The 26,517-nt window shown below is 34.3% G+C and overlaps 1 protein-coding gene across 1 annotated transcript in view; it reads right to left on the reverse strand.

The window, feature by feature from the left end:
* The window catches only part of LOC149744257 (uncharacterized), a 342,635-nt gene that overhangs the window by 225,597 nt on the left and 90,521 nt on the right, over positions 1-26,517 (reverse strand). The window contains 1 exon segment of the mRNA XM_089904917.1: positions 11,565-11,606. Within this exon segment, the coding sequence (XP_089761043.1) occupies positions 11,565-11,606 (42 nt within the window).

Raw genomic sequence — 26,517 nt, forward strand, 5'->3', positions numbered from 1 at the left:
ACAACATGGATGGACTTTGAGGTCATTATGCTAAGTGACATAAGTCAGAATAAAGAAAGACAGATACCATATGATCTCACTAAGAGGTATAGAGAGCAGATTGGTGGTTATCAGAGGGAAGGGGGGTGGGGGGTGAAATGAGTGAAGGAAGTCAAAAGGTACACACTTCCTGTTATAAAATAAATGTCATGGGGATGTAATGTACAGCATGTTGACCATAGTTAATAATACTGTAGTACATTTTGAAAGTTGCTAAGAGAGCATACCTTAAAAGTTTTCATCATAAAAAAATTTGTAACTATGTAAGGTGATGGATGATAATTAGACTTATTGTGGTGATCATTTCACAATGTATGCAAATATCAAATCATTATGTTGTACACCTGAAACTAATATAATATTGTCAATTATATCTCAAAAATAATCAGGGAAATGCAAGTTAAGTACACAATAATATACCATTTTACATCACTAGATTGGCAAAAATTGTGATGTCAGACAATGCAAAATATTGAAGAAAGTAGATCAATAGAATCTCTTACATTGCTGGGGGAGAATATGAATTGGTACACCTAATTTGGAAAGTAACTAAACATCATTTTGAAAGTTGAACATCTGTATACCCTACAATCCAGTAATTTATTCATATTCCTCCTAAAGATACTTGTGCAGTATAACAGAAAATATATAGTAAAATACCCATAATCAGCACTGTCAATTTAGCACATACCAAAAAAAAAGAAAAACTACAAGTCACCTAAAAATCCATTGATAAGAGAATTATAAAAATAACTATGGCATACTCACAGTGGAATATTATAAAGCAGCAAAAACGAAGTCACTTTAGTCACATAAAATAAGATGAATGGATATTAGAATAATAATATTGTGAGAATAAAGCAAGTACCAGAAAGCTACACATATTTTAGTACCTTTTAAAAAATTGCTACAGCATAATCAAAGCTAACCATTATATTATTTAGCTATATATGCTTATATGGTAAAATTGTTAATTTTTTTAAATCACTGAATTATTATTATTATTTTTTGGCTGCACTGCACGCCTTGTGGGATCTCAGTTTCCTGACCAAGGATTGAACCCAAGCCACGGCAGTGAAAGCCTGGAATCCTAACCACTAGGCAACCAGGGAACTCCTTAAAATTATTTTTAAAAAGACAAATATTAAGATAGGAGAGAGGCATGTGGGATGAAATAGGGGAGAAGCACATTATTCCAGTTCTTGGGTTGGGGGTTTATGGGTATTCATTAGTTTATTAATTATAAACCTACTTTTTAAATCTAAAGTAAAATTTAAAGAAAGTATATTCCATATGTTAAAATATTTAAGCCACAATTTGCAAAGAAAATGGTATAATGAAATCCCATTTTTGCTTTTAAAAACCGCAATATGATATCTTATGTGTGTTTATATTATTTTTAATTAGTAAAGGAAGAAAAAGCTTCAAGAAAGACAAACACCAAACAGTTAATAATAATTACTTCTGGGTGGGGTGTGATTTTCTTGGAGGAAGAGAGGCATCAGGGACTTTCATATTTTATACCTCTGTACTATATGAATTTTAAATTATAAAATCTTTAGAAATGAAATATGAAGATGTGAGGTAGATATTTATAAGTAACATTTTTCTTGCTACTAAATAACAGTGCCATTTTAAAACCCCTTTAAAAGTCATGATTAAGCTAAAAGATTTCTTGCCAGTACATACTATGCACCCCCAGACACACCACAGCTCAAAATATAAATGCATATGAATATAAAGAAGTACACTCTAAAATCCAGCTTGCCATGTAAGAAATTCATGTTATGGAAGCACCAAATGACCAATGAAAATCAAAGGCCAACTTTCACAATGTCTCCTGCATTACTACTAAAAATCTATCCTTATTAAATGTAAGGCATCAGTGAAACCATGACTTTGTATTTCATATCTATAAACACAATGAAACAATGAAAGAATCACAATCCTCACATAAGAAGTACAACTCAAACCACTTTCTTCATAAAATTCTCGGAGGCCGAGACCTTCAAGATGACAGAGGAGTAAGATGTGGAAATCACTTTCCTCCCCACAAATACATCAGAAATATATCTACGTGTGGAACAACTCCTACAGAACACCTACTGAATGCTGGCAGAAAACCTCAGACTTCCCAAAAGGCAAGAAACTCCCCACGTACCTGGGTAAGGCAAAAGAAAAAAGAAAAAAACAGAGACAATAGAATAAGGAGGGGACCGGCACCTCTGGGAGGCAGCTGTGAAGGAGGAAAAGTTTCCGCACACTACGAAGCCCCTTCACTGGCTGAGACAGGGCGACGGGTGGGGGGAAGTTTCGGAGCCAAAGAGAGAACAGAAACAGGGGTTCAGAGGGCAAAGCAGAGAGATTTCTGCACAGAGGATTGGTGCCAACCAGCACTCATCAGCCTGAGAGGCTTTTCTTCTCACCTGCTGGGGCAGGTGCGGGCTGGGAGCTGAAGCTCTGGCTTCGGAGTTCAGATCCCAGGGAGAGGACTGGCGTTGGCTGCATGAACACAGCCTGAAGGGTGCTAGTGCACCACAGCTACCCAGGAGGGATCCCTGGAAAAAGTCTGGAACTGCCTAAGAGGCAAGAGACCATTGTTCTGGGGTGTGCGAGGAGAGGTGATTCAGAGCACTGCCTAAACGAGCTCCAGAAACAGGTACCAGCCGCGCCTATCAGTGCAGACACCAGGGATGGGCATGAAATGCTAAGGCTACTTCTGCAGCCACCAAGAAGCCTGTGCATAAGCACAGGTCACTATTCCCCTCATAGGAGCCTGTGCAGCCTGCCACTGCCAGGGTCCCGGGATCCAGGGACAACTTCCCTGGGAGAACACACAGTGCACCTCAGGCAGTTGCAACATCACACCAGGTTTTGTGCTGCAGGCTTGCTCCTCATTCTGTACCCCTCCTTGGCCCCAGCCTGAGTGAGCCAGAGCACCCTAATCAGCTGCTCCTTTAACCCTGTCCTGTCTGAGCAAAGAACAGATGCCCTCAGGCGACATACATGTAGAGGCGGGGCCAATCCACAGCTGAAACCCAGGAGCTGTGAAAACAAAGAAGAAAAAGGGAAATTTCTCCCAGAAGCCTCAGGAGCAGCTGATTAAATTTGCACAATCAACTTGATACACCCTGAATCTCTGGAATACATGAATCAACAACAAATCATCACAATATTGAGGTGGTGGACTTTGTGTGATTTTGTCTGTACAGATTTGATTTTACCATTTGTCTTAGGGTTCTGTCTTCGGTTTTTTGTTTTCTTTTTTTCTTTTAGTATACTTTTTTAGTGCTTGTTATCATTGGTGGATTTGTTTTGAATGCTCTCTTCTTTCATTATCTCCTTTTTTAAATTATTTTTAATTTTTAATAATTTTTTAAAGATTTTTATCTTAATAACACATTGATTTTCTTTCTTTCTTTTTCTTTTCTACCTTTTCTTCTGAGCCATGTAGCTAACAGGATCTCGGTGCTCTGGCCGGGTGTTAGGCCTGTGCCTCTGAGGTGGGAGAGCCGAAATCAGGACACTGGTCAACAAGAGACCTCCTGGCTCCATGTAATATCAAACAGTGTAAGCTGTCCCAGAGATATCCATCTCAGCACTAAGACCCAGCTCCACTCAATGACCACCAAGCTACAGTGCTGGACACCTTACACCAAACAACTAACAAGACAGGAACACAATCACAACTGCTAGCAGAGACACTGCCTAAAGTCATAATAAGGTCACAGGCATGCCAAAACACACCACCAGATGCAGTCCTGCCCACCAGAAAATAAGATCCAGCCCCATCCACCAGACTGCAGGCACCAGTCTCCTTCACCAGGTAGCCTACACAACTGACTGAACCAACCTTAGTCACTGGGGGCAGACACCAAAAACAACAGGAACTACGAACCTGCAGTATGCAAAAAGGAGAACCCAAATCCAGTAAGTTAAGCAAAATGAGAAGACAAAGAAACACACAGGAGATGAAGGAGCAAAGTAAAAACCCACCAGACCAAACCAATGAAGAGGAAATAGGCAGTCTACCTGAAAAAAGAATTCAGAGTAATAATAGCAAAGATGATCAAAATCTTGGAAATAGAATGGAGAAAATAAAAGAAACAATTAACAAGGATATATAAGAACTAAAGAGCACACAAACAATGATGAAAAACACAATAAATGAAATTAAAAATCCTCTACAAGGAATAAATAACAGAATAACTGAGGCAGAAGAACGGATAAGTTACCTTGAAGATAAAATACTGGAAACAACTACCACAGAGCAGAATAAAGAAAAAAGAATGAAAATAATTGAGGACAGTCTCAGAGAGCTCTGGGAAAACATTAAACAGAACAACATTCCAATTATATGTGTCCCAGAAGAAGAAGAGAAAAAGAAAGGGACTGAGAAAATATGTGAAGAGATTATAGTTGAAATCTTACTTAATATGGGAAAGGAAATATTCAACCTGGTCCAGGAAGAACAGAGAGTCCCATACAAGATAAATCCAGGGAGAAACATGCCAAGACACATATTAATCAAACTATCAAAACTTAAATACAAAGAAAAAATATTAAAAGCAGCAAGAGAAAAACAACAAATAACATACAAAGAAATATCCATAAGGTTAACAGCTGAACTTTCAGCAGAATCTCTGCAATCTAGAAGGGAGTGGCAAGACATATTTAAAGTGATGAAAGGGCAAAACCTAGAACTTAAGATTACTCTACCCAGCAAGGATCTCATTCAGATTTGACGGAGAAATCAAAACCTTTACAGACAAGCAAAAGCTAAGAAATCTCAACAGTACAAAACCAGCCTTACAGCAAATACTAAAGGAACGTCTCTAGGCAGGAAACATAAGAGAAGGAAAAGGCCTACAATAACAAGTCCAAAACAATAAAGAAAATGGTAATAGGAACATACATATCGATAACTACCTTAAATATAAATGGATTAAATGCTCCAACCAAAAGACACAGACTGGTAAATGGATATAAAAACAAGACCCATATATATGCTGTCTACAAGAGACCCACTTCAGACCTAGGAACACATACAGTCTTTCTTTATTGGACATTCCATCAAAGAACAAAAGAATACACTGTCTTCTCAAGTATTCAAGGAACATTTTCTAGGATAGATCATATCATGGGTCTCTAATCAAGCCTGGTAAATTTAAGATAACTGAAATTGTATCAAGTATATTTCCTGACCATAATGTTATGGGACTAGATATCAATTACAGGAAAAAATGTATAAAAAATACAAGCATATGGAGGCTAAACAATACACTAACAAATAACCAAGAGATCAATGAAGAAATCAAGGGGGAAATCAAAAAATACCTAGAAACAAATGACAATGAAAACATGATAACCCAAAACTTATGGGATGCAGCAAAAGCAGTCCTGAGATGGAAGTTTATAGCCAAACAATCCTAACTCCATAAACCAGAAATGTATCAAATAAACAACCTAACTTTACACCTCAAGCAATTAGAGAAAGAAGAACAACAACAAAAAAAAACCCCAAAGTTAGCAGGAGGAAAGGAATTAATAAAGATCAGATTAGAAATAAATGAAAAAGAAATTAGGGAAACAATAGCAATGATAAATGAAACTAAAAGCTGGTTCTTTGAGAAGATAAAAAAATTGATAAACCATTAGAGAGACACATCAAGATAAAAAGGGAAAAGACTCAAACCAATAGAATTAGAAATGGAAGAGGAGAAGTAACAACTGACACTGTAGAAATACAAAGGATCATAAGACATTACTACAATCAAATATATGCCAATAAAATGGACAACCTGGAAGAAATGGACAAATTCTTAGAAAAGCACAACCTTCTGAGACTGAGCCAGGGAGAAATAGAAAATATGAACAGACCAATCACAAGCACTGAAATTGAGACTGTGATTAAAATCTTCCAAGAAACAAAAGCCCAGGACCAGATGGCTTCACAGGGGAATTCTATCAAACATTTAGAGAAGACATAATACATATCCATCTCAAAATCTTCCAAAATATAGCAGAGGGCAGAACACTCCCAAGCTCACTCTACAAGGCCACCATCACCCTGATACAACAATCAGACAATGATGTCACAAAGAAAGAAAAATACAGGCCAATATCACTGATGAGAATAGATGCAAAAATCCTCAACAAAATACCAGAAAAGAAAATCCAACAGCACATTAAAAGGAACATACACCATGATCAAATGGGGTTGCCCCAGGAATGCAAGGATTCCTCAGTATATGAAAATGAATCAATGTGATAAACCACATTAAAAAATTGAAGGAGAGTGGGAGGGAGGGAGACGCAAGAGGGAAGACATATGGGAACATATGTATATGTATAACTGATTCACTTTGTTATAAAGCAGAAACTAACACACCATTGTAAAGCAATTATACCCCAATAAAGATGTTTAAAAAAAAATTGAAGGAGAAAAATCATATGATCATCTCAATAGATGCAGATAAAGCTTTTGACAAAATTCTACACACATTTATGATAAAAACCCTCCAGAAACTAGACATAGAGGGAACTTACCTCAACATAATGAAGGCCATATTTGACAAACCCACAGCCAACATAGTTCTAAATGGTGAATGACTGAAAGCATTTCCTCTAAGACTAAGAACAAGACAAGGTTTTGCACTCTCACCACTATTATTCAACATAGTTTTGGAAGTTTTAGCCACAGCAATCAGAGACGATAAAGAAATAAAAGGAATCCAAATTGGAAAAGAAGAAGTGAAGCTGTCCCTGTTTGCATATGACACGATACTATGCATAGAGAATCCTAACGATCCGACCAGAAAACTAGTACAGCTAATCAATTAATTTGGTAAAGTATCAGGATACAAAGTTAATGCACAGAAATCCTCTGTATTTCTGTACAATAACGATGAAAAATCGAAGGAGAAATTAAGGAAACACTCCCATTTACGATTGCAACAAAAAGAATAAGATACCTAGGAATACACCTAATTAAGGAGACAAAAGACCTGTATGCAGAAAATTATAGAGAGTGATGAAAGAAATTAAAGATGATACAGACAGATGGAGAGATATACCATGACCTTGGATTGGAAGAATCAACGTTTTGAAAATGACTATACTACCTAAAGCAATCTATAGATTCAATGTAATCCCTATCAAACTACCCATGGCATTTTTCACAAAACTAGAACAAAAATGTTCACAATTTGTATGAAAACATGAAAGACCCCGAATAGCCAAAGCAATCTTGAGAAAGAAAAACGGATCTGGAGGAACCAGACTTCAGACTATACTCCAAAGCTACAGTAAACAAGACAGTATGATACTGGCACAAAAACAGAAATACAGATCAATGGAACAGGGTAGAAACCTGTGAGATAAACCCACGCACTTATGGTCAACTTATTTTTGGTAAAGGAGGCAAGAATATACAATGGAGAAAAGAGAGCCTCTTCAATAAGTGGTGCTGTGAAAACTGGACAGCTACATGTAAAAGAATGAAGTTAGAATACTCCCTAACACCATACACAAAAATAAACTCAAAATTCATTAAAGCCCTAAATATAAGCCAGATACTATAAAACTCTTAGAAGAAAACATAGGCAGAACTTTCTATGACTTAAATCTCAGCAAGATCCTTTTTGACCGACCTCCTAGAGAAATGGAAATAAAAGAAAAAATCAACAAATGGGACCTAGTGAAACTTAAAAGCTTTTGCACAGCAAAGGAAACCAAAAATAAGACAAAAGGACAACCCTCCAAATGGGAAAAAATATTTTTCAAATGAATCAACTGACAAAGGAATAATCTCCAAATTTTACAAGAAGCTCATGCAGCTCAATATCAAAAAAAAAAAAAACAACCCAATCCAAAAATGGGCAGAAGACCCAAATAGACATTTCTCCAACAAAGATATACAGATTGCCAACAAACACGTGAAAGGATGCTGAACTTCAATAATCATTAGAGAAATCAAATCAAAACTACAATGAGGTTGCACTTTACACTGGTCACCATCCCATCATCAAAAATTCTGCAAACCTTAAATGCTGGAGAGGGTGTGGAAAAAAGGCAACCCTCTTGCCCTGTTGGTGGGAATGTAAATTGACACAGCCACTATGGAGAACAGTATGGAGGTTCCTTAAAAAACTAAAAACAGAACTACCATAGGACCCAGCAAAACCACTACTGGGCATATATCCTGAGAAAACCATAATTCAAAAAGAGTCATGCACCACAATGTTCATTGCAGCACTATTTAAAATAGCCAGGACATGGAAGCAACCTAAGTGTCCATCGACCAATGAATGGATAAATCACATGTAGCACATATATAGAGTGGAATATTACTCAGCCATAAAAGGAAACAAAATTGAGTTATTTGTAGTGGGGTGGATGGACCTAGAGTCCGTCATACAGGGTGAACTAATTCAGAAAGAGAAAAACAAATACCGTATGCTAATACATATGTATGGATCTATAAAAAATAAAAATGGTTCTTTAGAACCTAGGGGTAGGAGAGGAATAAAGACACAGCCATAGAGAATGGACCTGAGGACATGGGGTTTGGGATGGGTAAACTGGGATGAAGTGAGAGAGTGGCCTGGACATATATACACTACCAAATGTAAAATAGATAGCTAGTGGGAAGAAACCACATAGCACATGGAGATCAGCTTGGTGCTTTATGACCACCTATAGTGGTGGGATATGGATAGTGGGAGGGAAATGTAAGAGGGAGCATATGGGAATATATGTATATGTATAGCTCGTTCACTTTATTATAAAGCAGAAACTAACACAAATAATATTTGGAGACTTGGAAAAATTATATATGTGTTTGAAATTTGAAGAGGGGGATTCAGATTTATATTTTATTTGTTACTTTTATTATCCCCTTATCACTACCTTTCTAAATGTATCCTTAAAAATTAAATTTGAAAGTGCAAAAACAATAGAATAGAAGGCTAATTAAATTAGTTCTATCAATTTCTGTGAGCTGAAGTAAGAACGATGGGTGGACACCATGGAATCCCAATTTTATATAATTGTAAGAGAGAATTTTCCAACAGTGAGGTCTATAATGAACTTCCCAGGTATATAGGATTCCTTGCTGAAGGTATACGAGCCTAGGCTATATAGATATGTGGTATAAAGAAAAGAGCATGTGTTTTGGTGTTACAATAACCTGAGTCCACATTCCATCTGTGCAACTTATTAGTTGTGTGACCTTGAACAAGTAACTTAAACTCCATCACTCTCAGTTTCCTTATCTGTAAAGTGTACTTCACAAGAAAGGGATTATGAGAATAAAATAAAATAAATGTTAAGCAATGAACACAGTATTTGGCATATATCAGGCCATCTTTCATATATGAGAATTGATTCATATACTAGAATGGATGGTTGGACCAAAACTAAAGTGTTTTCCAAGTCTAACAATATATGAATTCCATGGTATTTTTATTTTTGCTTGAATTATATGAAAATTAGATCCCAAAGCTGACATCTGAGACTATATATAAACAAGTTATGCTTTTTTACAAATAACCAAATATTAGTATCAGATATTAGGCACTTAGGAAGTCTTAAAACAGTTTATGCTAAAGAGAAAGACAAGGATAAATTTTCCTTTCTCCTACATGTCAATCCATCACTGTAATGTCAGTATAATTTTTGATGAAGAAGCATGTCTCAGAGAGAAGACATTGCTATAATTATTATGCCTGAGCAGTGTGGCCCAAAATATCCTTTAGATTTTAAGTGTTTTTTATTAGTTTCCAAAAGCTGACATGTTTTAACGTTATGTACTTTATTCAAGTCTATGAACATCTCCTATATTTCACATCAATACTTTACTTTCAGATCCCATATGGAGCAGTGAGAGAGAAAAACAGAGCAAGAGAAAATAAAAATGGTTAGCAAGAGAAAATCTGAACGATAACAGAAAATATAATGGAAGAGGAAGGCAAGGTAAATGCTTATAGAAAACAGGGTGAAAAATAAAGAAAACATTAGGCAACATATTGCATGCTTATTAAAATATTATCAAAAAACATTTAAATCTATTTCTCTATATTTAAGAAGTAATATCTATTATAAATCTCAAAATTTCTTTCATCTTTGCAAAATATTGTTCCTACAGACTTTCAGTCTGAGCTGATAATGAGAAAGATGTAATGATGCTTTATGGCAGATACAGAATACTTAGCCATTTCATTTTCAATAATATCTTTGGTGAGTACTAGTTTGTTACTGAAGTTGAAATCAGTTTATACTTAACTAAAAAAAAAAATGCTTCAAGAGCAAAGTCTCTTGTCCCTAGGAAAAATGTGTCAAATAGCCTGTTTTCCTCCTCTTCTTCTCTAGTTTTCCCCTCTATGGACTCAATGTCCTCATGTTTTATTTTGACTTGACCTCACCAAAAACCCGTTTTTCAGAAAAGACACCCAAAACATTCTTGCACTTAAAAGGAAAACATGAACTTGCTTAACACTGTATATACCACAGGGAATTTTTCATTCTGACAAGGAGCAAGTCGTAAAGCCAAATAAATTATATTCAAGCATAAGCAAACTGTAAAAGGAGGTAGTTTTTAAGGCAGAAGGGTCTTTCCTTTGTGCCATATATTATGTTAAAAACAGGAATTACTATTCAATGCTTTCTTTTGGTATGAAACAACTGCTAAGCAACAAACAAAACAAAACACAAAAGCTAACAAACTACTCTTAAATATTTACAATTTTATGAGTGAACCTATTAAACTTGCTTCAAATGAATATTAAATTAATCTAGAAAGGAAGAAATGTAATTAATTCTAATTGTTTCAGCCACATCTGAAATACTTCAGGCAATCCATAATTCTAGAGATTAGTATCATAGTTTTTTTCTAAATAAAGAACAAACATAGGTACCCAAGGCAGTAGGTGTAGGTGAAAGGTTTCTTTCACTGGGATTTATTGAAGAAAAAATATTTCCCCAACAGTGGAGTTTTATGAAGGTGAATTTCTCTATGCTAATATTTGACATGAATAATTTCATATAACTTTGACTTATTAAGTATATTAAGGCCTGTTCTCTTATAAACATCAAAGAGCAGTTATAGTCTCTGTCAAAAGAAAACAGCATACAAACAAATTATTTATCAGAGGAAGAATATTCCAAATCAGAAATGTAAATAAAGGAACTAATTTTTGTTTTTGTTTCAGAATATGCTGAAAAGATACTGCTTATACTTGCCAATTATAGTTATACCTTTTATAGGTTTTTTCTTTTTCACAATTTAGAATACTATCTTCTGTAAGAAATATTTAATTTTTTCTTGTTTCATCCAATTTAATTTGTGTGACACAAAATATAAAACAAATATGCTTTAAACATTCACTATATACAGTGTGTGTGTGTCTATACTTTTCTACAGTGTACTAAAGGAAATATAATTATTGAGTACTCTAGCATTAAAAAGACTATAGTATATTTTAAATATTTTATTTTATAAAACAAAATCTTGGGAGGCAACTTACCACATCTATCATATCAGATTCCATTTCATGGCTGAGATCAGACTACAAGAAAAAGGAATACAGAAGTTATTGTATAATTGTTGATGTAAAATCTGTTATTTATTTCTTTTTTAAGGGCATGGAATAAGTATTAAATAATAATACTAGTGTGTTTCAAATAATCTATTCATTTCCAAATTATAAAAAGGCATCCTCCAGAATCTGAGGGACTAGCACCAATCTGAGAGGTCTCTGTCTTGTAACAGATGGATTTTATCCATCTATATTTATTGTGATTGTGATACATTCGGACTTATTCCACCATTTTATTTTATCTTCTATGTTCTATGTTTTTTTCTTGGCTCATTTCCTTCATTTTCCCTGCACTCTATGAAAACCCATTTTCTTAATTTTCTTTGTTTCCTACTCTACTGGTCAAGACATTACACATTTTATGTATTCCTTTAACCTAAAAGCTTTAATATGCATAGCAGACAATCAAAACCTATATCCTTCTTGGATCCATACAATCACCTTAAACACTTGTACTCCAATCCCCTCTTTTCAATTTTATGGTTATCATTGTTCAAGATTTTACTTCCCTTTTTTCTTCAGATGACAAAATTAGTTTTTCTTAACTGCCAAAGCTTATATAGGTAAATGACACGTTTAATGATTTTCCTGACCACCACAGTTTCTTTTAAAGAAATTTATTTATTTTATGACAAATGATATACAAGTGCATGAATATCATAAATATATAGCTTGATGATGATTTTACATATGTATATACCTTCATAATCACAACACGATTAAGAATATAGAAACTTTCCAGCACCCCATAAGGTTCTCTTTTGATCCTTCCCAGTCTATACCCCAAGTGGTAACCAATATTGTATCTCAAAATCAATTTTTTGTCTGCTTTGAACTTCATACGAGTGAAAACATACAGAACACAGTCTTTTGTCTCAGGATTTTTTTTTCAGTAACCAAACTATCTGTAAGAGTCATCCAGGTTGTTGAACACCACTTAGTTTCAGTTTTACATGATGTATCTTTTCCATCCTTTTAGTTTTAATCTCTGTGTCCTCATATGTAAAGTGTAACTCATAAAAACCATTTAGATCTATTTTTAATACAGTGTTAAAATCTTCATCTTTTAGTTGGAAGGTTAAGCTATTTATATTTAAGGTGATTGTTGATATAGTTGCATTTATATCTATAATTTTATAGCATTTGTTTGCCTTTTGTGTCATCTATTCTTTGCTTCTTTATTCCAATTTCTTGGGGGTATTTTTTGGATTAAATATTTGCATTATTCCACTTTTCCTCATCTATTAGGTTTTGGCTTATGCTATCTTAGTATTCTTTCCATGGTTACTGTAAAGCAGGTTTTTAAAATGTGGTTTGGGAAAATCTGTGTCTCCCCAAGATCTTTCAGGGGTATTTATAAGGTCAAAATTACTTTCATAATAATATTGAGAGTATTTGCCTTTTTTATTCTCTTTTTCATTCGTATAGAGTGGAGTATTCCAGAGGGTCATGCCATTTGATATCACAATATATTAAATACTGAAGCAATATGAATATCCAGCTATCATCTGTTAAACTATAATAAAAGGGATTTGGAAAAATAAAAGATGTAACTATTCTTATTTTTTTGTTTTAAAAAAGAGTTAGTTTTATAAAAGTATGCTATTTATTTTACCAAGTTGTAGGTTCATTATTGCAACATTTATATGAATTAATAAATATTTTCACAATTTATCAGTTTGAATTTTTAATATGGTAGCTATCAATAGATTTAACCCACAAAAACAAAGGTTCTTTGGAGTACAAAAATAATTAAGAGTGTAAATTGTTCCTGAGACCAAAAACTTCTATAACTTCTGCTGCACTACAGATTATGTGTCTGATTTATTTCAATCCACATTAAATTAGTAATTTCACCACTTCTTAAAGCCTAGAATTTTACAAAATGGCTGGAATATTGTTGTCACTTTTTTATTTTTATGAATGTCATACATTTTATGACATTAATATTGCTCTTGTTATAAATGGGCAATATTCATTTATAGCTCACCCACAAATTTACCATTTCTGGGATGCTTTATTCCTTTCTTCAGTTTCATACTTCCTTCTGAGATAATTTTCTTTCAGGCAAAAGAACTCCCTTTATTGTAGTGCAGGTCACCTTGACAAATCTTTTTAGCATTTATTTTAGTTAAAGCCTCTTAATTTTGCCTTCATTTTTGAAGGATATTTACATATATTCCTTTTTGCTTTCAATTATGAAGAATAAAACACATCAACAGGGATTTTCCCATTTCACTACTTTAAAGATATCACAAAATTATCTTCTGGATAGGGTGACCAACCATCCTGGTTTGCTTAGAACTGTTTCAATTTTATCATTGAAAGCCTGGCTTCCTGGAAAATCTCAGTCCAGAAGAAATGGTTTGTTATCCTACTGTTGGTTTCCATTTCTTCTGCTGAAAAGTCAGCTATCACTTTTATTGTGACTCCACTGAAGAATGTTTTGTTTTCTCTGACTGCTATTTTTTCTGTCTTTGATGTTTTTAATAACTGAAATGATTTTACTGTAGACAAAATTTTGTTTGTTTATACCCTTGCTGAACTTCTTTGATGTTTTAATAACTGAAATGATTTTACTATAGATGAAGTTTTGTTTGTTTATATCCTTGATGAACTTCTTTAATGTGTGGATTTATGCATTTCATCACATTTGAAAAAAATATTCTTCGCCATTATTGCTTTAAATATTGCTCCTGTCCCATTCTCTTTATCCTTTCCTTTTGGATTACTAATTCTATATATGTTGGAACATTTAAGTAAGTCATACATGCTCTGTTCTCATTTTTCCATTCTTTTTTCTCCCAGTGGTTTAGTTTGGATATTTGCAAATGACTTACCTTCAAATGCACATATACTGCCTGCAGTTGAACCCATTTATGCAAATAGTAATTAATTTCAGATATTATATTTTGTGGTTCTAGAGTATACAATTATTTTTATACATGTTAATTACTTTTGGAATTATCCATCTTTTCATCCATTTTATCATTGTTTTCCCTCTATTTTATTTATATATTCATCATCTAGGGCCACAATAACACATTCTACAGACTGGGTGGCTCAAAAAACAAGCATTTATTTTTCATAGTTCTGGAGGCTGGAAAGTTTAAAATCAAGGTACCCACTTACTCCATTCCTGGTAAGGTCCCTCTTCTTAGTGTGACAATGGCATTTTCTTTTTGTATCATCACATGGAAGACAGAGAAAGAGTGAGTGAGAGAGCACTTTGGTCTCTTCATCCCCATAAAAAGGCACAAATCCCAACATGGGGCCTCCACTCTCATGAACTCATGTAAACCAAATTATTTCCCAAAGATCTCATCTCCAAACACCACCATATTAGGGGTTAGGGCTTCAAGATATGGATTTTGGGGGACACAAAAATTCAGTCCATGGTACTTACCATAAAATAATCACAATTATTTTGAAACTCTTCTCTGCTAACACCCATATCTGGATAATTTCTGGTATACTGCTATTAACTATTGTTTTACTTGCTTATTAATAATTTTCTCTTTGCAAATCTAGTAATTTGTATTATATTTTAGATATTGTGGATAATACACTGCAGAGGCTCTGGATTATGTTATTTTCCTTTAAAGTATATTAAATAATATCGTGGCAGACAGTTAAATTGAATCACCTTTACCCTACTGAGACTTGGTTTTAGACTTTATTAAGATAGTTCTTCTGGAGCATGGTCCTTAACCATAGGATAAGGCTTTTCTGAGGTCTCAACTGAAGGCTCTGAGTGTTCAAACACATCTTTTCACTCTGGTTTTCTCTAAACTCAAAGCTCCATTTCCCAAGAACTGTGCATCCTCTGAAATATTTACCTAGCATTCTAGCTTCCCCACAGCGATTTTCTGATACACCTACCAGAGGCTTACTCTGAAAATGCAATGCCTAGAAATAGGTTAAATAACCAATGGAAATTTTATTCAGATATTTATAACTCTTTCTCTGTGGTTTTCTCCTCTCTGGGAATCATCCCTTCCCTAGGGCCCAACTACCATGGTGGCCCTGAGATCATCTTCCCAGTTTGGCTGCTATTTTATCCTTGTGCTCTGTTTCTCCACATTTGTTTTGAAAACCATCCTTGGGGGGAAATCCAGGCTGATTTTTGGACTCACTTCACATATTTTCCTTCTCTCAATGTTGTAACCTTGCTTGTTTTTCAGTGCTTACAAACAGTTATTTTATACATTGTATCCAGGTTTTATAGTATTTTTATGGTAGAAGGATAATTCTGATACTGGCTATCACTCAGCATAGCTTGTTACCTTACCATAGCTTCTTACCTTACCATAGCTTCTTACTTCTCGTTCCTTCCCTCAAGATTTCTTTAATTATTTTTTATCAGTAAGGGCATATGAATAATAAACTTCTGCAATCTTTTTTTAAAATATCTTTATTTTGTCCTCTCTCTTTAGTTAAAGAATTCCAACTTAAAGGATATTTTCTTCAGAATTAAAGATATTTGATTATCTTCTGGCATTTACATTTGGTGATGAGAAGACTATTATAGTTGATCTGTCTTTTCTCTGAGATAGATATTAAGAGTGTTCCTTTATCTTTGATGGTAATCAACTTCACTCTTATGTATATTGATATGTATGTAGTTCTTTATTTTGTTTTGCTTTACTCTGTTGGAGATATGCTGAATTTCCTGAATCCAAGGATTCATACCTTTCATCAGTTCTGGATAATTTTTAATGAGTCTACCTTCAAATATTGCTTCACTTCCATTATCTCCCTTTTCTCCTTTGGGAATTCTAATTTAGGTATATGTTGAATTTTCTTATTAAACCATAAACATTTTAACTTCTTTTTCCTATTTTATCTCTTTCTATATAATATTATACATTCTTGATTATTTCCCTCCTTAGATGCTTTTAGTATATGTTTAAATTATCCTGTGTTTAAATTTCAATTACTAAAGTTTTCTTTTCTCAGAATTCTATTTTGGTTATTTTTAAGATCCTCCTTTTATTTTTCCATATTTCCTTCTACTTACTTATATTATGATTTTTAAAACAAATTATTTCTTCTTTTTTAATAATTTCAAGGATATTTTATTTATAATGACTTCCATGTTATATTATTTTTATTTGTTGGGATGTCAATTTTTGTGAGAGAATCCTCCACATGTTTCTCATGTGTCTATTTTTTTGTGAGGAGAGGCTCTGACTACCTTTATTCTGAATGATCTTCTCAAGGATGCTAGTATAACAAATAACTTTTCATGATACAGATAGTCTATAACTCTGGCACAAAGGGCAAGCCTGCTTACTTCCCATCATAAAAGATTCTGGTTCTCTAAATTCAGGTTATTTTTTTCTGCAACACAACCCACTTTGTGTGCAGGTGTCACCTGCTTCTTTTCACATCATCTTGTGATAATTGGGGCTCAGGGAATTTGCCTAAGACAATAATTATACTCTAGCTACTGTTATTGCTGTGAGTAATGAAGTCCATTGTCTCTGACAAGGAGTCTTATATCTTCTGGGATCTATAAAATGGTGGCAGGTTAAACTGTTAGTTTGCAACTGTTGTAGGTTAAAATCTGATGGTTTCTTCACAGTTTTGATGACAAGGTTGGGTCACTAATAGAGACAAGGTTTTCTGGGACAGTAAGAATGCAAATCAATTAGTGGTAATTGAGGGAAGTCCATGAGAATAGGTTGCAAACATATTAACTAAATTTCATAGTCAAATAGGCAATAAATGTTTCTTCATTTCTGGGGAAAAACGTGACATTGTAACTACTGGAATATGAAACACCAGTTTTGTGACAGTTGAAGGAGAGCAACAACTTTTAACTCAGGGAGGAAGTACCTCAGACACCAGGAGGCACAGGAGAGGAAGATATGTTAATAAACTTTGTCTTTCATGATCACACCTGGTACCTTCCTCACAAAGGAAAACACCACAGTGTGGTTCTTCCAAACTTTTAAGCACCCTTCAATCTAACTGATATGCCTTACATTTTGAGGGTTTCCTTAAAGACTGGTTTCATTTTTATCTCTGCAAGAGTCCAACAGGTTTTACTGGTTATGCATGTGTTTTGTGTTAATTTCTCAGCTTTCTGTTCTCTCACCACACTTGTATATTTCAGATAGTACATATGAAAAAGGTACAGGCTTGGATTTATAACTTCTTATGAATATTTTTCCACTAATATCTCAAAAGGGATCAAAAGATTCTCTGCTGGGGATTCCCTGGTCGCCCAGTGGTTAAGACTCTGTGCTTTTACTATCTGAGGGTGCAGGTTCAATCCCTGGTTGGGGAATTAAGTTCCCATAAGCTGTGCAGTGCAGCCAAATAAAAAGCTTCTCTGCTGCTTTCCAGGGATGATGGGCAAAATATTTTTCAGGCTAATTACATGAACATGGAAGCACCTTGAGTCCTGTCAACTTATGTAGAGATTTCTTTTCTAGATCCCCAATTAAAGCTTAATATGTTATATAATCTTCTATATTTATAGGTTAAAACCCTGCCCTAACTGCCTAAGATCTATATCTGATACAGTTGGCTACTGCACATTTAAACAATTTCTACTATTCTCACTTTGAATTCACTATTTTTATATGGCATCAGGGATTTCTTTCCTCATTTTGAGCTTATATATATATATATATATATATATATATATATATATACATATAAGAATTTTTGATACATTTTATCTGGAATTTCTATGTGTATGGATAGGATGGGAATATCTTCAGCACTAGCTCAGGCTACCATATTAACCAGAAGTCTCTATGTGTGTTATTAAACATCGAACACAATATTTATTATCAAGAAGTAATTTGGTTTACACTATTTGTCATGTTAAATGCTTTATTAAATTCTGGACATTTCAATTCAGAAAAGCTGATGCAAAAAGTATCAAATAACAGAAAATATGTTTAATGGAATATTTACATATTAATGTGTAGGTAAGCAAAATGGCAGAGTAGGCAGGTCCAAGATTCTGTCTCCCCAAAGAAACATTTAAAACATGCAGAAATTGTGAAAACCAACTTTTTCAGAACTATGAAAATAATTAAATATTTAAAGCAACAAGACAAATGCTGAATCAATATAAAGGCAACTTTCAAATGGTAAGAAAATGTTGTGGCAATTTTAATACATTTGCCCCACACTTTCTTTAGTTTAGCAGCAGTCTTGAAGACAGTAATCTCTGTTCCCAATATGAGAACCTGGTGCCTGGTTTCCAAGGGAACAGAACAGACTCTAATCACAAACTATTGTGTATATCTCCTCTAACATGTCTGGAGTCTACCTGAAGAACTAATGGAAGGTACTCATCTCTATTTTGCAAACTTAGAACAGACTCAGGCTGAAAAAGTGGCAGGCATTGCTCAAAAATATTTTAAAGATAAAAAATTACTGTAGATGCCTGGGGAAAAGATTACATTTGAGGCATACAATAGACCACCTAGAGTCAGGTAGGAAAATCTGAGAAAAGTTTCTTTAGGAATTAGCACATTCAAATCACCCATGTATACATGGGAAGTTAGAAAGTGACATGCATGCCCAGGGCAAGACAAATACTCAGAAAAAACGCTGAGAATACATTAAGCTTTCACCTAGAGTTGTACTCTAATGTTAGTACAAACCTAGCTGTGTGTTGAAGAGTCCTAGCACAGAGTTATCTGTAAAGACTTGTAGAGGTGGAATTTTTTGTTCTATTTTTAGCTGTTGGTATTCAGGAAATCTTTCAAAACACTAGCTGAACACAAGCTAAATGAATAAAGACTTTAATGGCAACACAAGAAGAGGAATATAGTATTGGTAAAAATAATTTGAAAAATTCAAATACAAACAGACCACAACAGGCTTAGGCAATAAAATAAAAATAGCAAACCCTGGTAAAGAAGAGTCTGATTCAAGAATTACCTACATTAGGACACTCAAATGTCAATTTTCCTGCAAAGCAAATCAAAAAGCATACAAAGTAACAGGTAAGTATGGCACATACAAAGGAATAAAATAAGTTGACAAGGACCATCCCTGAGGAGGCAGACTTTCAACTTACTAACCAAAAACTTTAAAACAACTTCCTTAAATATGTGCAAACAGTTTAAAGAAAACATTGACAAAAAACTAGAGGAAATCAGAAAAATGATATATGAAGAAAATGAGTATCAATAAAAAAATAGAAATTATAGAAGGGAACAAATAAATTCTGGAGCTGAAAAGTAAAATAAATGAGGGAAGAATTCACCAGAGTGGTTTAAAAACAGATTTGATCAGGTAGAAGAAATAATCAGTAAACTTGAAGGTAGGACAATTGAAATTACCATGTCTGAGATCAGAAAGAAAAAAAGAATGAAGAACAGTGAACAGAACTAGAGACTTGTGGGATACCAGCAAGCAGACCAACATAGGTGAGTCCAAGAAGGAGAATAGAGAGAAAAATAGAATAATGTAAAGAATATATGAGAAAAAAGTTACAAAAACTTCCCAAGTTTGATGAAAGATATGAATATACACATTCAATAAACTCAATAAATTCTAAGTAGGATAAACTTAAAGAAATCTAAAAGAGATGTAAACAAAATGTCAAAAGCCAAGGACAAAGAGAGAATTGTGAAAGCAGCAAGCAAATCATGACTAAAGGGAATTCTCCATAAGATTAATAGTTTATTTCTCATTAGAACCATGGAGGTCTGAAGGTAGTGGGATGATATATATATAACCTGCTGAAAGCAAAAAGTAAAATCTGTTAGCCAAAATTCTATATCTGGCAAAATAGTTCTTCAAAAAGGAAGTAGAAAACAAGAAGTTCCCAGAAAAACTAGTAGACCTACTATATAAAATATCTTAAAGGAAGTCCTTCAGGTTGAAACAAAATTATGCTAGACATTACACAACACACTGAACCAACCTTAACCACTGGGGACAGACACCAAAAACAATGGAAACTACGAACCTGCAGCCTGCAAAAAGGAGACCCCAAACACAGAAAGTTAAGCAAAATGAGAAGATAGAGAAACACAGAGCAGATGAAGGAGCAAGAGAAAAACCCAGCAGATGTAAAAAATGAAGAGGAAATAGGTAGAATATCTGAAAAAAGAATTCAGAATAATGATAGTAAAGATGATCCAAAATCTTGGAAATAGAATGGAGAAAATACAAGAAACGTTTAACAATGACCTATAAGAACAAAAGAGCAAACAATCATGAACAACACAATAAATGGAATTAAAAATTCTCTAGAAGGAATCAATAGCAGAATAAGTGAGGCAGAAGCATGGATAAGTGATATGGAAGATAAAACAGTGGAGATAACTACAGCAGAGCAGAATAAAAATAGAATGAAAAGAATAGAGGACAGTCTCAGAGACCTCTGAGACAACATTAAATGCACCAACATTCGAATTGTAGGGGTCCCAGAAGAAGAAGAGAAAAAGAAAGGGACTGAGAAAATATTTGAAAAGATTATAGTTGAAAACTTCCCTAATAGGGGAAAGGAATGAGTTTAAAAAGTCCAGGGAGCACAGAGAGTCCCATACAGGATAAACACAAGGAGAAACACACCAAGACACATACTAATCAAACTATTAAAAATTAAATACAAAGAACAAACATTAAAAGTAGGAAGGGAAAAACAACAAATAACACATAAGGGAATCTCCATAAGGTTAACAGCTGACTTTTCAGCAGAAACTCTGCAAGCCAGAAGGGAGTGACAGGATATATTTAAAGTGATGAAGGAGAAAAACCTACAACCAAGGTTACTCTACCCAGCAAGGATCTCATTCAGATTTGACAGAGAAATTAAAAGCTTTACAGACAAACAAAAGCTAAGAGAATTCAGCAACACCAAACCAACTTTACAACAAATGCTAAAGGAACTTCTCTAGGCAAGAAACACAAGAGAGGAAAAGACTTACAAAAACAAACCCAAAATAATTAAGAAAATGGGAATAGGAACATAAATATTGATAATTACCTTAAATGTAAAAAGATTAAATGCTCTAATCAAAAGACTAGACTGGCTGAATGTATACAAAAACAAAACTCACATATATGCTGTCTACAAGAGACCCACTTCGACCTAGGGACACATACAGACCGAAAGTGAGGGGATGGATAAATATATTCCATGCAAATGAAAATCAAAACAAAGCTGGAGTAGCAATTCTCATATCAGAAAAAATAGACTTTAAAACAAAGACTATTACAAGAGACAAAGAAGGACACTACATAATGATCAAGCGATCAATCCAAGAAGGAGATACAAAAATTGTAAATATTTATGCACCCAACATAGCGGCACTTCAATATATAAGACAAATACTAAGACCCATAAAAAGAGAAATCAACAGTAACACAATCATAGTAGGTACCTTTGACACCATACTTTCACCAATGGACAGATCATCCAAAATGAAAATAAATAAGTAAACACAAGCTTTAAATGATACATTTAACAAGATGGACATAATTGATATTTATAGGACATTCCATCCAAAAGCAAAAGAATCCACATTCTTCTCAAGGGCTCATGGAACGTTCCCCAGGGTAGATCATATCTGGGGTCACAAATCAAGCCTTAGTAAGTTTAAGAAAACTGAAATCATATCAAGTATCTTTTCCTAACACAACGCTACGAGACTACGTATCAATTACAGGAAAAAATCTGTAAGAAAAACAAACACATGGAGGCTAAACAACACACTAATTAATAACCAACAGATCACTGCAGAAATCAAAGAGAAAATCAAAAATTACATACAAACAAATGACAATGAAAATACAATGAGCCAAAACCTATGGGATGCAGCAAAAGCAGTTCTGAGAGGGAAGATTATAGCTATACAAGTCTACCTTAAGAAACAAGAAACACCTCAAATAAAGAACCTAACCTTACATCTAAAGCAACTACAGAAAGAAAAACAAAAAAATCCCAAAGTTAGCAGAAGGAAAGAAATCATAATTATCAGATCAGAAATAAAGGAAAAAGAAATGAAGGAAATGAGGGAAAAGATCAATAAAATTAACAGCTGGTTCTTTGAAAAGATAAACAAAAAAATTGATAAACCATTAGCCAGACTCATCAAGAAAAAAAGGGTGAAGACTCAAATCAACAGAATTAGAAAAGAAAAAGGAGAAGTAACAACTGACACTGCAGAAATACAAAGTATCATGAGAGATTACTGCAAGCGACTCTATGCCAAGAAAATGGACAACCTGGAAAAAATGGACAAATCCTTAGAAATGCACAATCTTGCGAGACTGAACCAGGAAGAAGATGATACAAATAGATGGAGAGGTATACCATGTTCTTGGATTGGAAGAATCAACATTGTGAAAATGACTCTACTACCCAAAGCAATCTACAGATTCAATGCAATCCCTATCAAAAAACCACTGGCATTTTTCACAGAACTAGAACAAAAAATTTCACAATTTGTATGGAAACACAAAAGACCCTGTATAGCCAAAGCAATCTTGAGAATGAAAAATGGAGCAGGAGGAAGTAGGCTCCCTGACTTCAGACTATACTACAAAGCTACAATAATCAAGACAGTATGGTACTGGCACAGAAACAGAAATATAGATCAATGGAACAGGATAGAAAGCCCAGAGATAAACCCACGCACATATGGTTACCTTATGTTTGATAAAGGAGGGAAGAATATACAGTGGAGAAAAGACAGCCTCTTCAATAAGTGGTGCTGGGAAAACTGGACAGCTACATGCAAAGGAATGAAATTAGAAATTCCCTAACACCATACACAAAAATAAACTCAAAATGGATTAAAGACCTAAATGTAAGGCCAGACACCATCAAACTCTTAGAGGAATACATAGGCAGAACCCTCTATGATATAAATCACAGGAAGATCCTTTTTGACCCACCTCCTAGAGACATGGAAATAAAAACAAAAATAAATAAATGGGACCTAGTGAAACTTAAAATCTTTTGCACAGCAAAGGAAGCCATAAACAAGACGAAAAGACAAGCCTCAGAATGGGAGAAAATATTTGCAAATGAAGGAACTGACAAAGGATTAATCTCCAAATTTTACAAGCAACCCATGCAGCTCAATATCAAAAAGCAAACAGCCTAATTCAAAAATGGGCAGAAGACCTAAATAGACATTTCTCCAAAGAAGATGTACAGATTGCCAACACATATATGAAAGAATGCTCAACATCATTAATCATTAGAGAAATGCAAATCAAAACTAAAATGAGTATCATCTCACAGTGGTCAGAATGGCCATCGTCAAAAAATCTACAAACAATTAATGCTGGAGTCCGTGTGGAGAAAAGGGAGCCCTCTTGCACTGTTGGTGGGAATTTAAATTGATACAGCCACTATGGAGGACAGTATGGAAGTTCCTTAAAAAACTAAAAATAGAACTACCATACTACCCAGCAATCCTACTACTGGGCATATACCCTGAGAAATCCATAATTCAAAAAGATTCATGTACCAAAATATTCATTGCAGCTCTATTTACAATAGCCAGGACATGGAAGCAACCTAAGTGTCCATCATGGGATGAATTGATAAAGAAAATATGGCACATATACACAATGGAATATTACTCAGCCGTAAAGAGGTACGAAACTGAGTTATTTGTAATGAGGTGGATGGACCTAGAGACTGTCATACAGAGTGAAATATGTCAGAAAGAGAAAAAAATTCCGTATGCTAAGACATATGTATGGAATCTAAATAAAGAAAGAAAGAAAAGAAAAGGTGAGAAGAACCTATGGACAAGACGGGAATATAGATGCTGACCTACTAAAGAATGGATTTGAGGATATGGTAAGGAGGAAGGGTATGGGACAATGTGAGAGAGTGGCATGGACATATATAAACTCCCAAACATAAAATAGATAGGTAGTGGGAAGCAGTCGCATAGCACAGGCAGATCATCTTGGTGCTTTGTGACCACCTAGAGGGGTGAGATTGGGAGGGTGGGAGGGAGGGAGATGCAAGAGGGAAGAGATTTGGGGACATATGTATATGTATAACTGATTCACTTTGTTATAAAGCAGAAACTAACACACCATTGTAAAGCAATTATACTCTAATAAAGATGTTAAAAAAAAAATCCCAAAAAGGAACCAAAAGTATGCTAGACAGAACTAGAATCCATATAAAGAAATAAAGCTCTCCAATAAACGTAAATACATGGGCAAAGAGAAAATGCAGTATCTTTGTTATTTTGGTTCATAACTCTACATTTTCCACAGTATTCAATAAACAAATGAATAAAGTAATTAAAATCTATCTAAAACCTATGTTACCGGGCACATAATGTATAAAGATTTAGTTTGTGACTTTGATAACAGAAAGGGGAGACTGAGCTGTGTAGGTGTGGGATGCTTATATGCAATTGTAGTTAAGTTGGTATTAATTCAAATTATATTGTTTCAACTTTAAGATATTATATACAATCCACATGATAACTACAAAGTAAGTATCTATAGAGTATACATAAAAGGAAATGAGAAGGAAAGAAAAATGTATCACCGCAAAAATGAACACAAAAGAAGTTAGTAATGGAGGAAACAAGGGACGAAAGTCTATAGGACATACAGAGTAAATAACAAAATGACAGAAGTAAGTCCTAATTTATCTTTAATTAATTTAAATATAAATAGATTAAATATTACAGTCAAATGGCAGAGACTGTAGAATGAAGGAAAAATTCAGCTATCTGTTGCCTAAAAAAAGACTTACATTAGATCCAAAGACACATAGGTTTAAAGTGAAGGGATAGAAAATTGCATTGCATGTAAATAATAACCAGAAGAGAACTGGAGTGGCTATACTAATATCATTGAAAATAAACTTAAAGTCGGAAGCTGTTATAAAAGACAAAGAAGGATATTATATAATATATTGATAAAATGTTGAATTCACCAAGAAAATATAACTATGATAAACATATATGTACTTAAAAACAGACCTCCAAAATATACGAAGAGAAAAAAAACATTGACAGAATCGAAGGGTGAGATAGTTCAACAATAATAGCTGGACACTTCAGTGTTCTACTTTTAATAATGGATGAAACATCTAGACACAAGATATATAAAGAAATAGAGCACTTCAAGAAAAATATAAACTAATTAGACCTAAGAGACATATAAAGAACATGCTACCCATCAACAGCAGAATACACAGTCTTCTCAGGTGCACAGGGAAGGTTCTCCAGGAAGATCATATGTTAGACAACAAAACAAGTTTAAATATATATATATATATATTTTTTGCCATATGTGGGGCTCTCACTGTTGTGGCCTCTCCCATTGCGGAGCACAGGCTCCGGACATGCAGGCTCAGTGGCCATGGCTCACAGGCCCAGCTGCTCCATGGTATATGGGATCTTCCCGGACCGGGGCACGAACCTGTGTCCTCTGCATCGGCAGGAAGACTCTCAACCACTGCGCCACCAGGGAGGCCCTAAATACATTTTTAAAGAGTAAAATTATACAAAATATCTCATAACTGCAATGGGATAAATTAGAAATCAATAACAGAAAGAAAACCAGAAAATTCACAAATATAGGGAAATTAAACCACACACTCTTAAACAACAAATTGTTCCAAGTAAGACTCATAAGGGAAATCACAAAATACTTAGAGAAAAATGCAAATAAAAACACAACATATGAAAATTTATGTGATGCAGTGAAGGCAATGATCAGAGTAATAGATATGTCTATAAATACTTATATTAAAAAAAGAAGACAGGTGTCAAATCAAGAATCTGAATCAACATCTTTAAGAACTAGGAAAAGAAGAGCAAACTAAACATAAAGCTAGCAGAAGGAAGAAAATAATTAGGATTAGAGTGGACATGGGGAATAGAAAAACAATAGAGAACTAATGAAA

This window comes from Delphinapterus leucas, chromosome X, assembly GCF_059928025.1.
Source record: "Delphinapterus leucas isolate spDelLeu-1000000601 "Yukka" chromosome X, BTC_Dleu_Yukka2, whole genome shotgun sequence".
Lineage (NCBI taxonomy): Eukaryota > Metazoa > Chordata > Mammalia > Artiodactyla > Monodontidae > Delphinapterus > Delphinapterus leucas.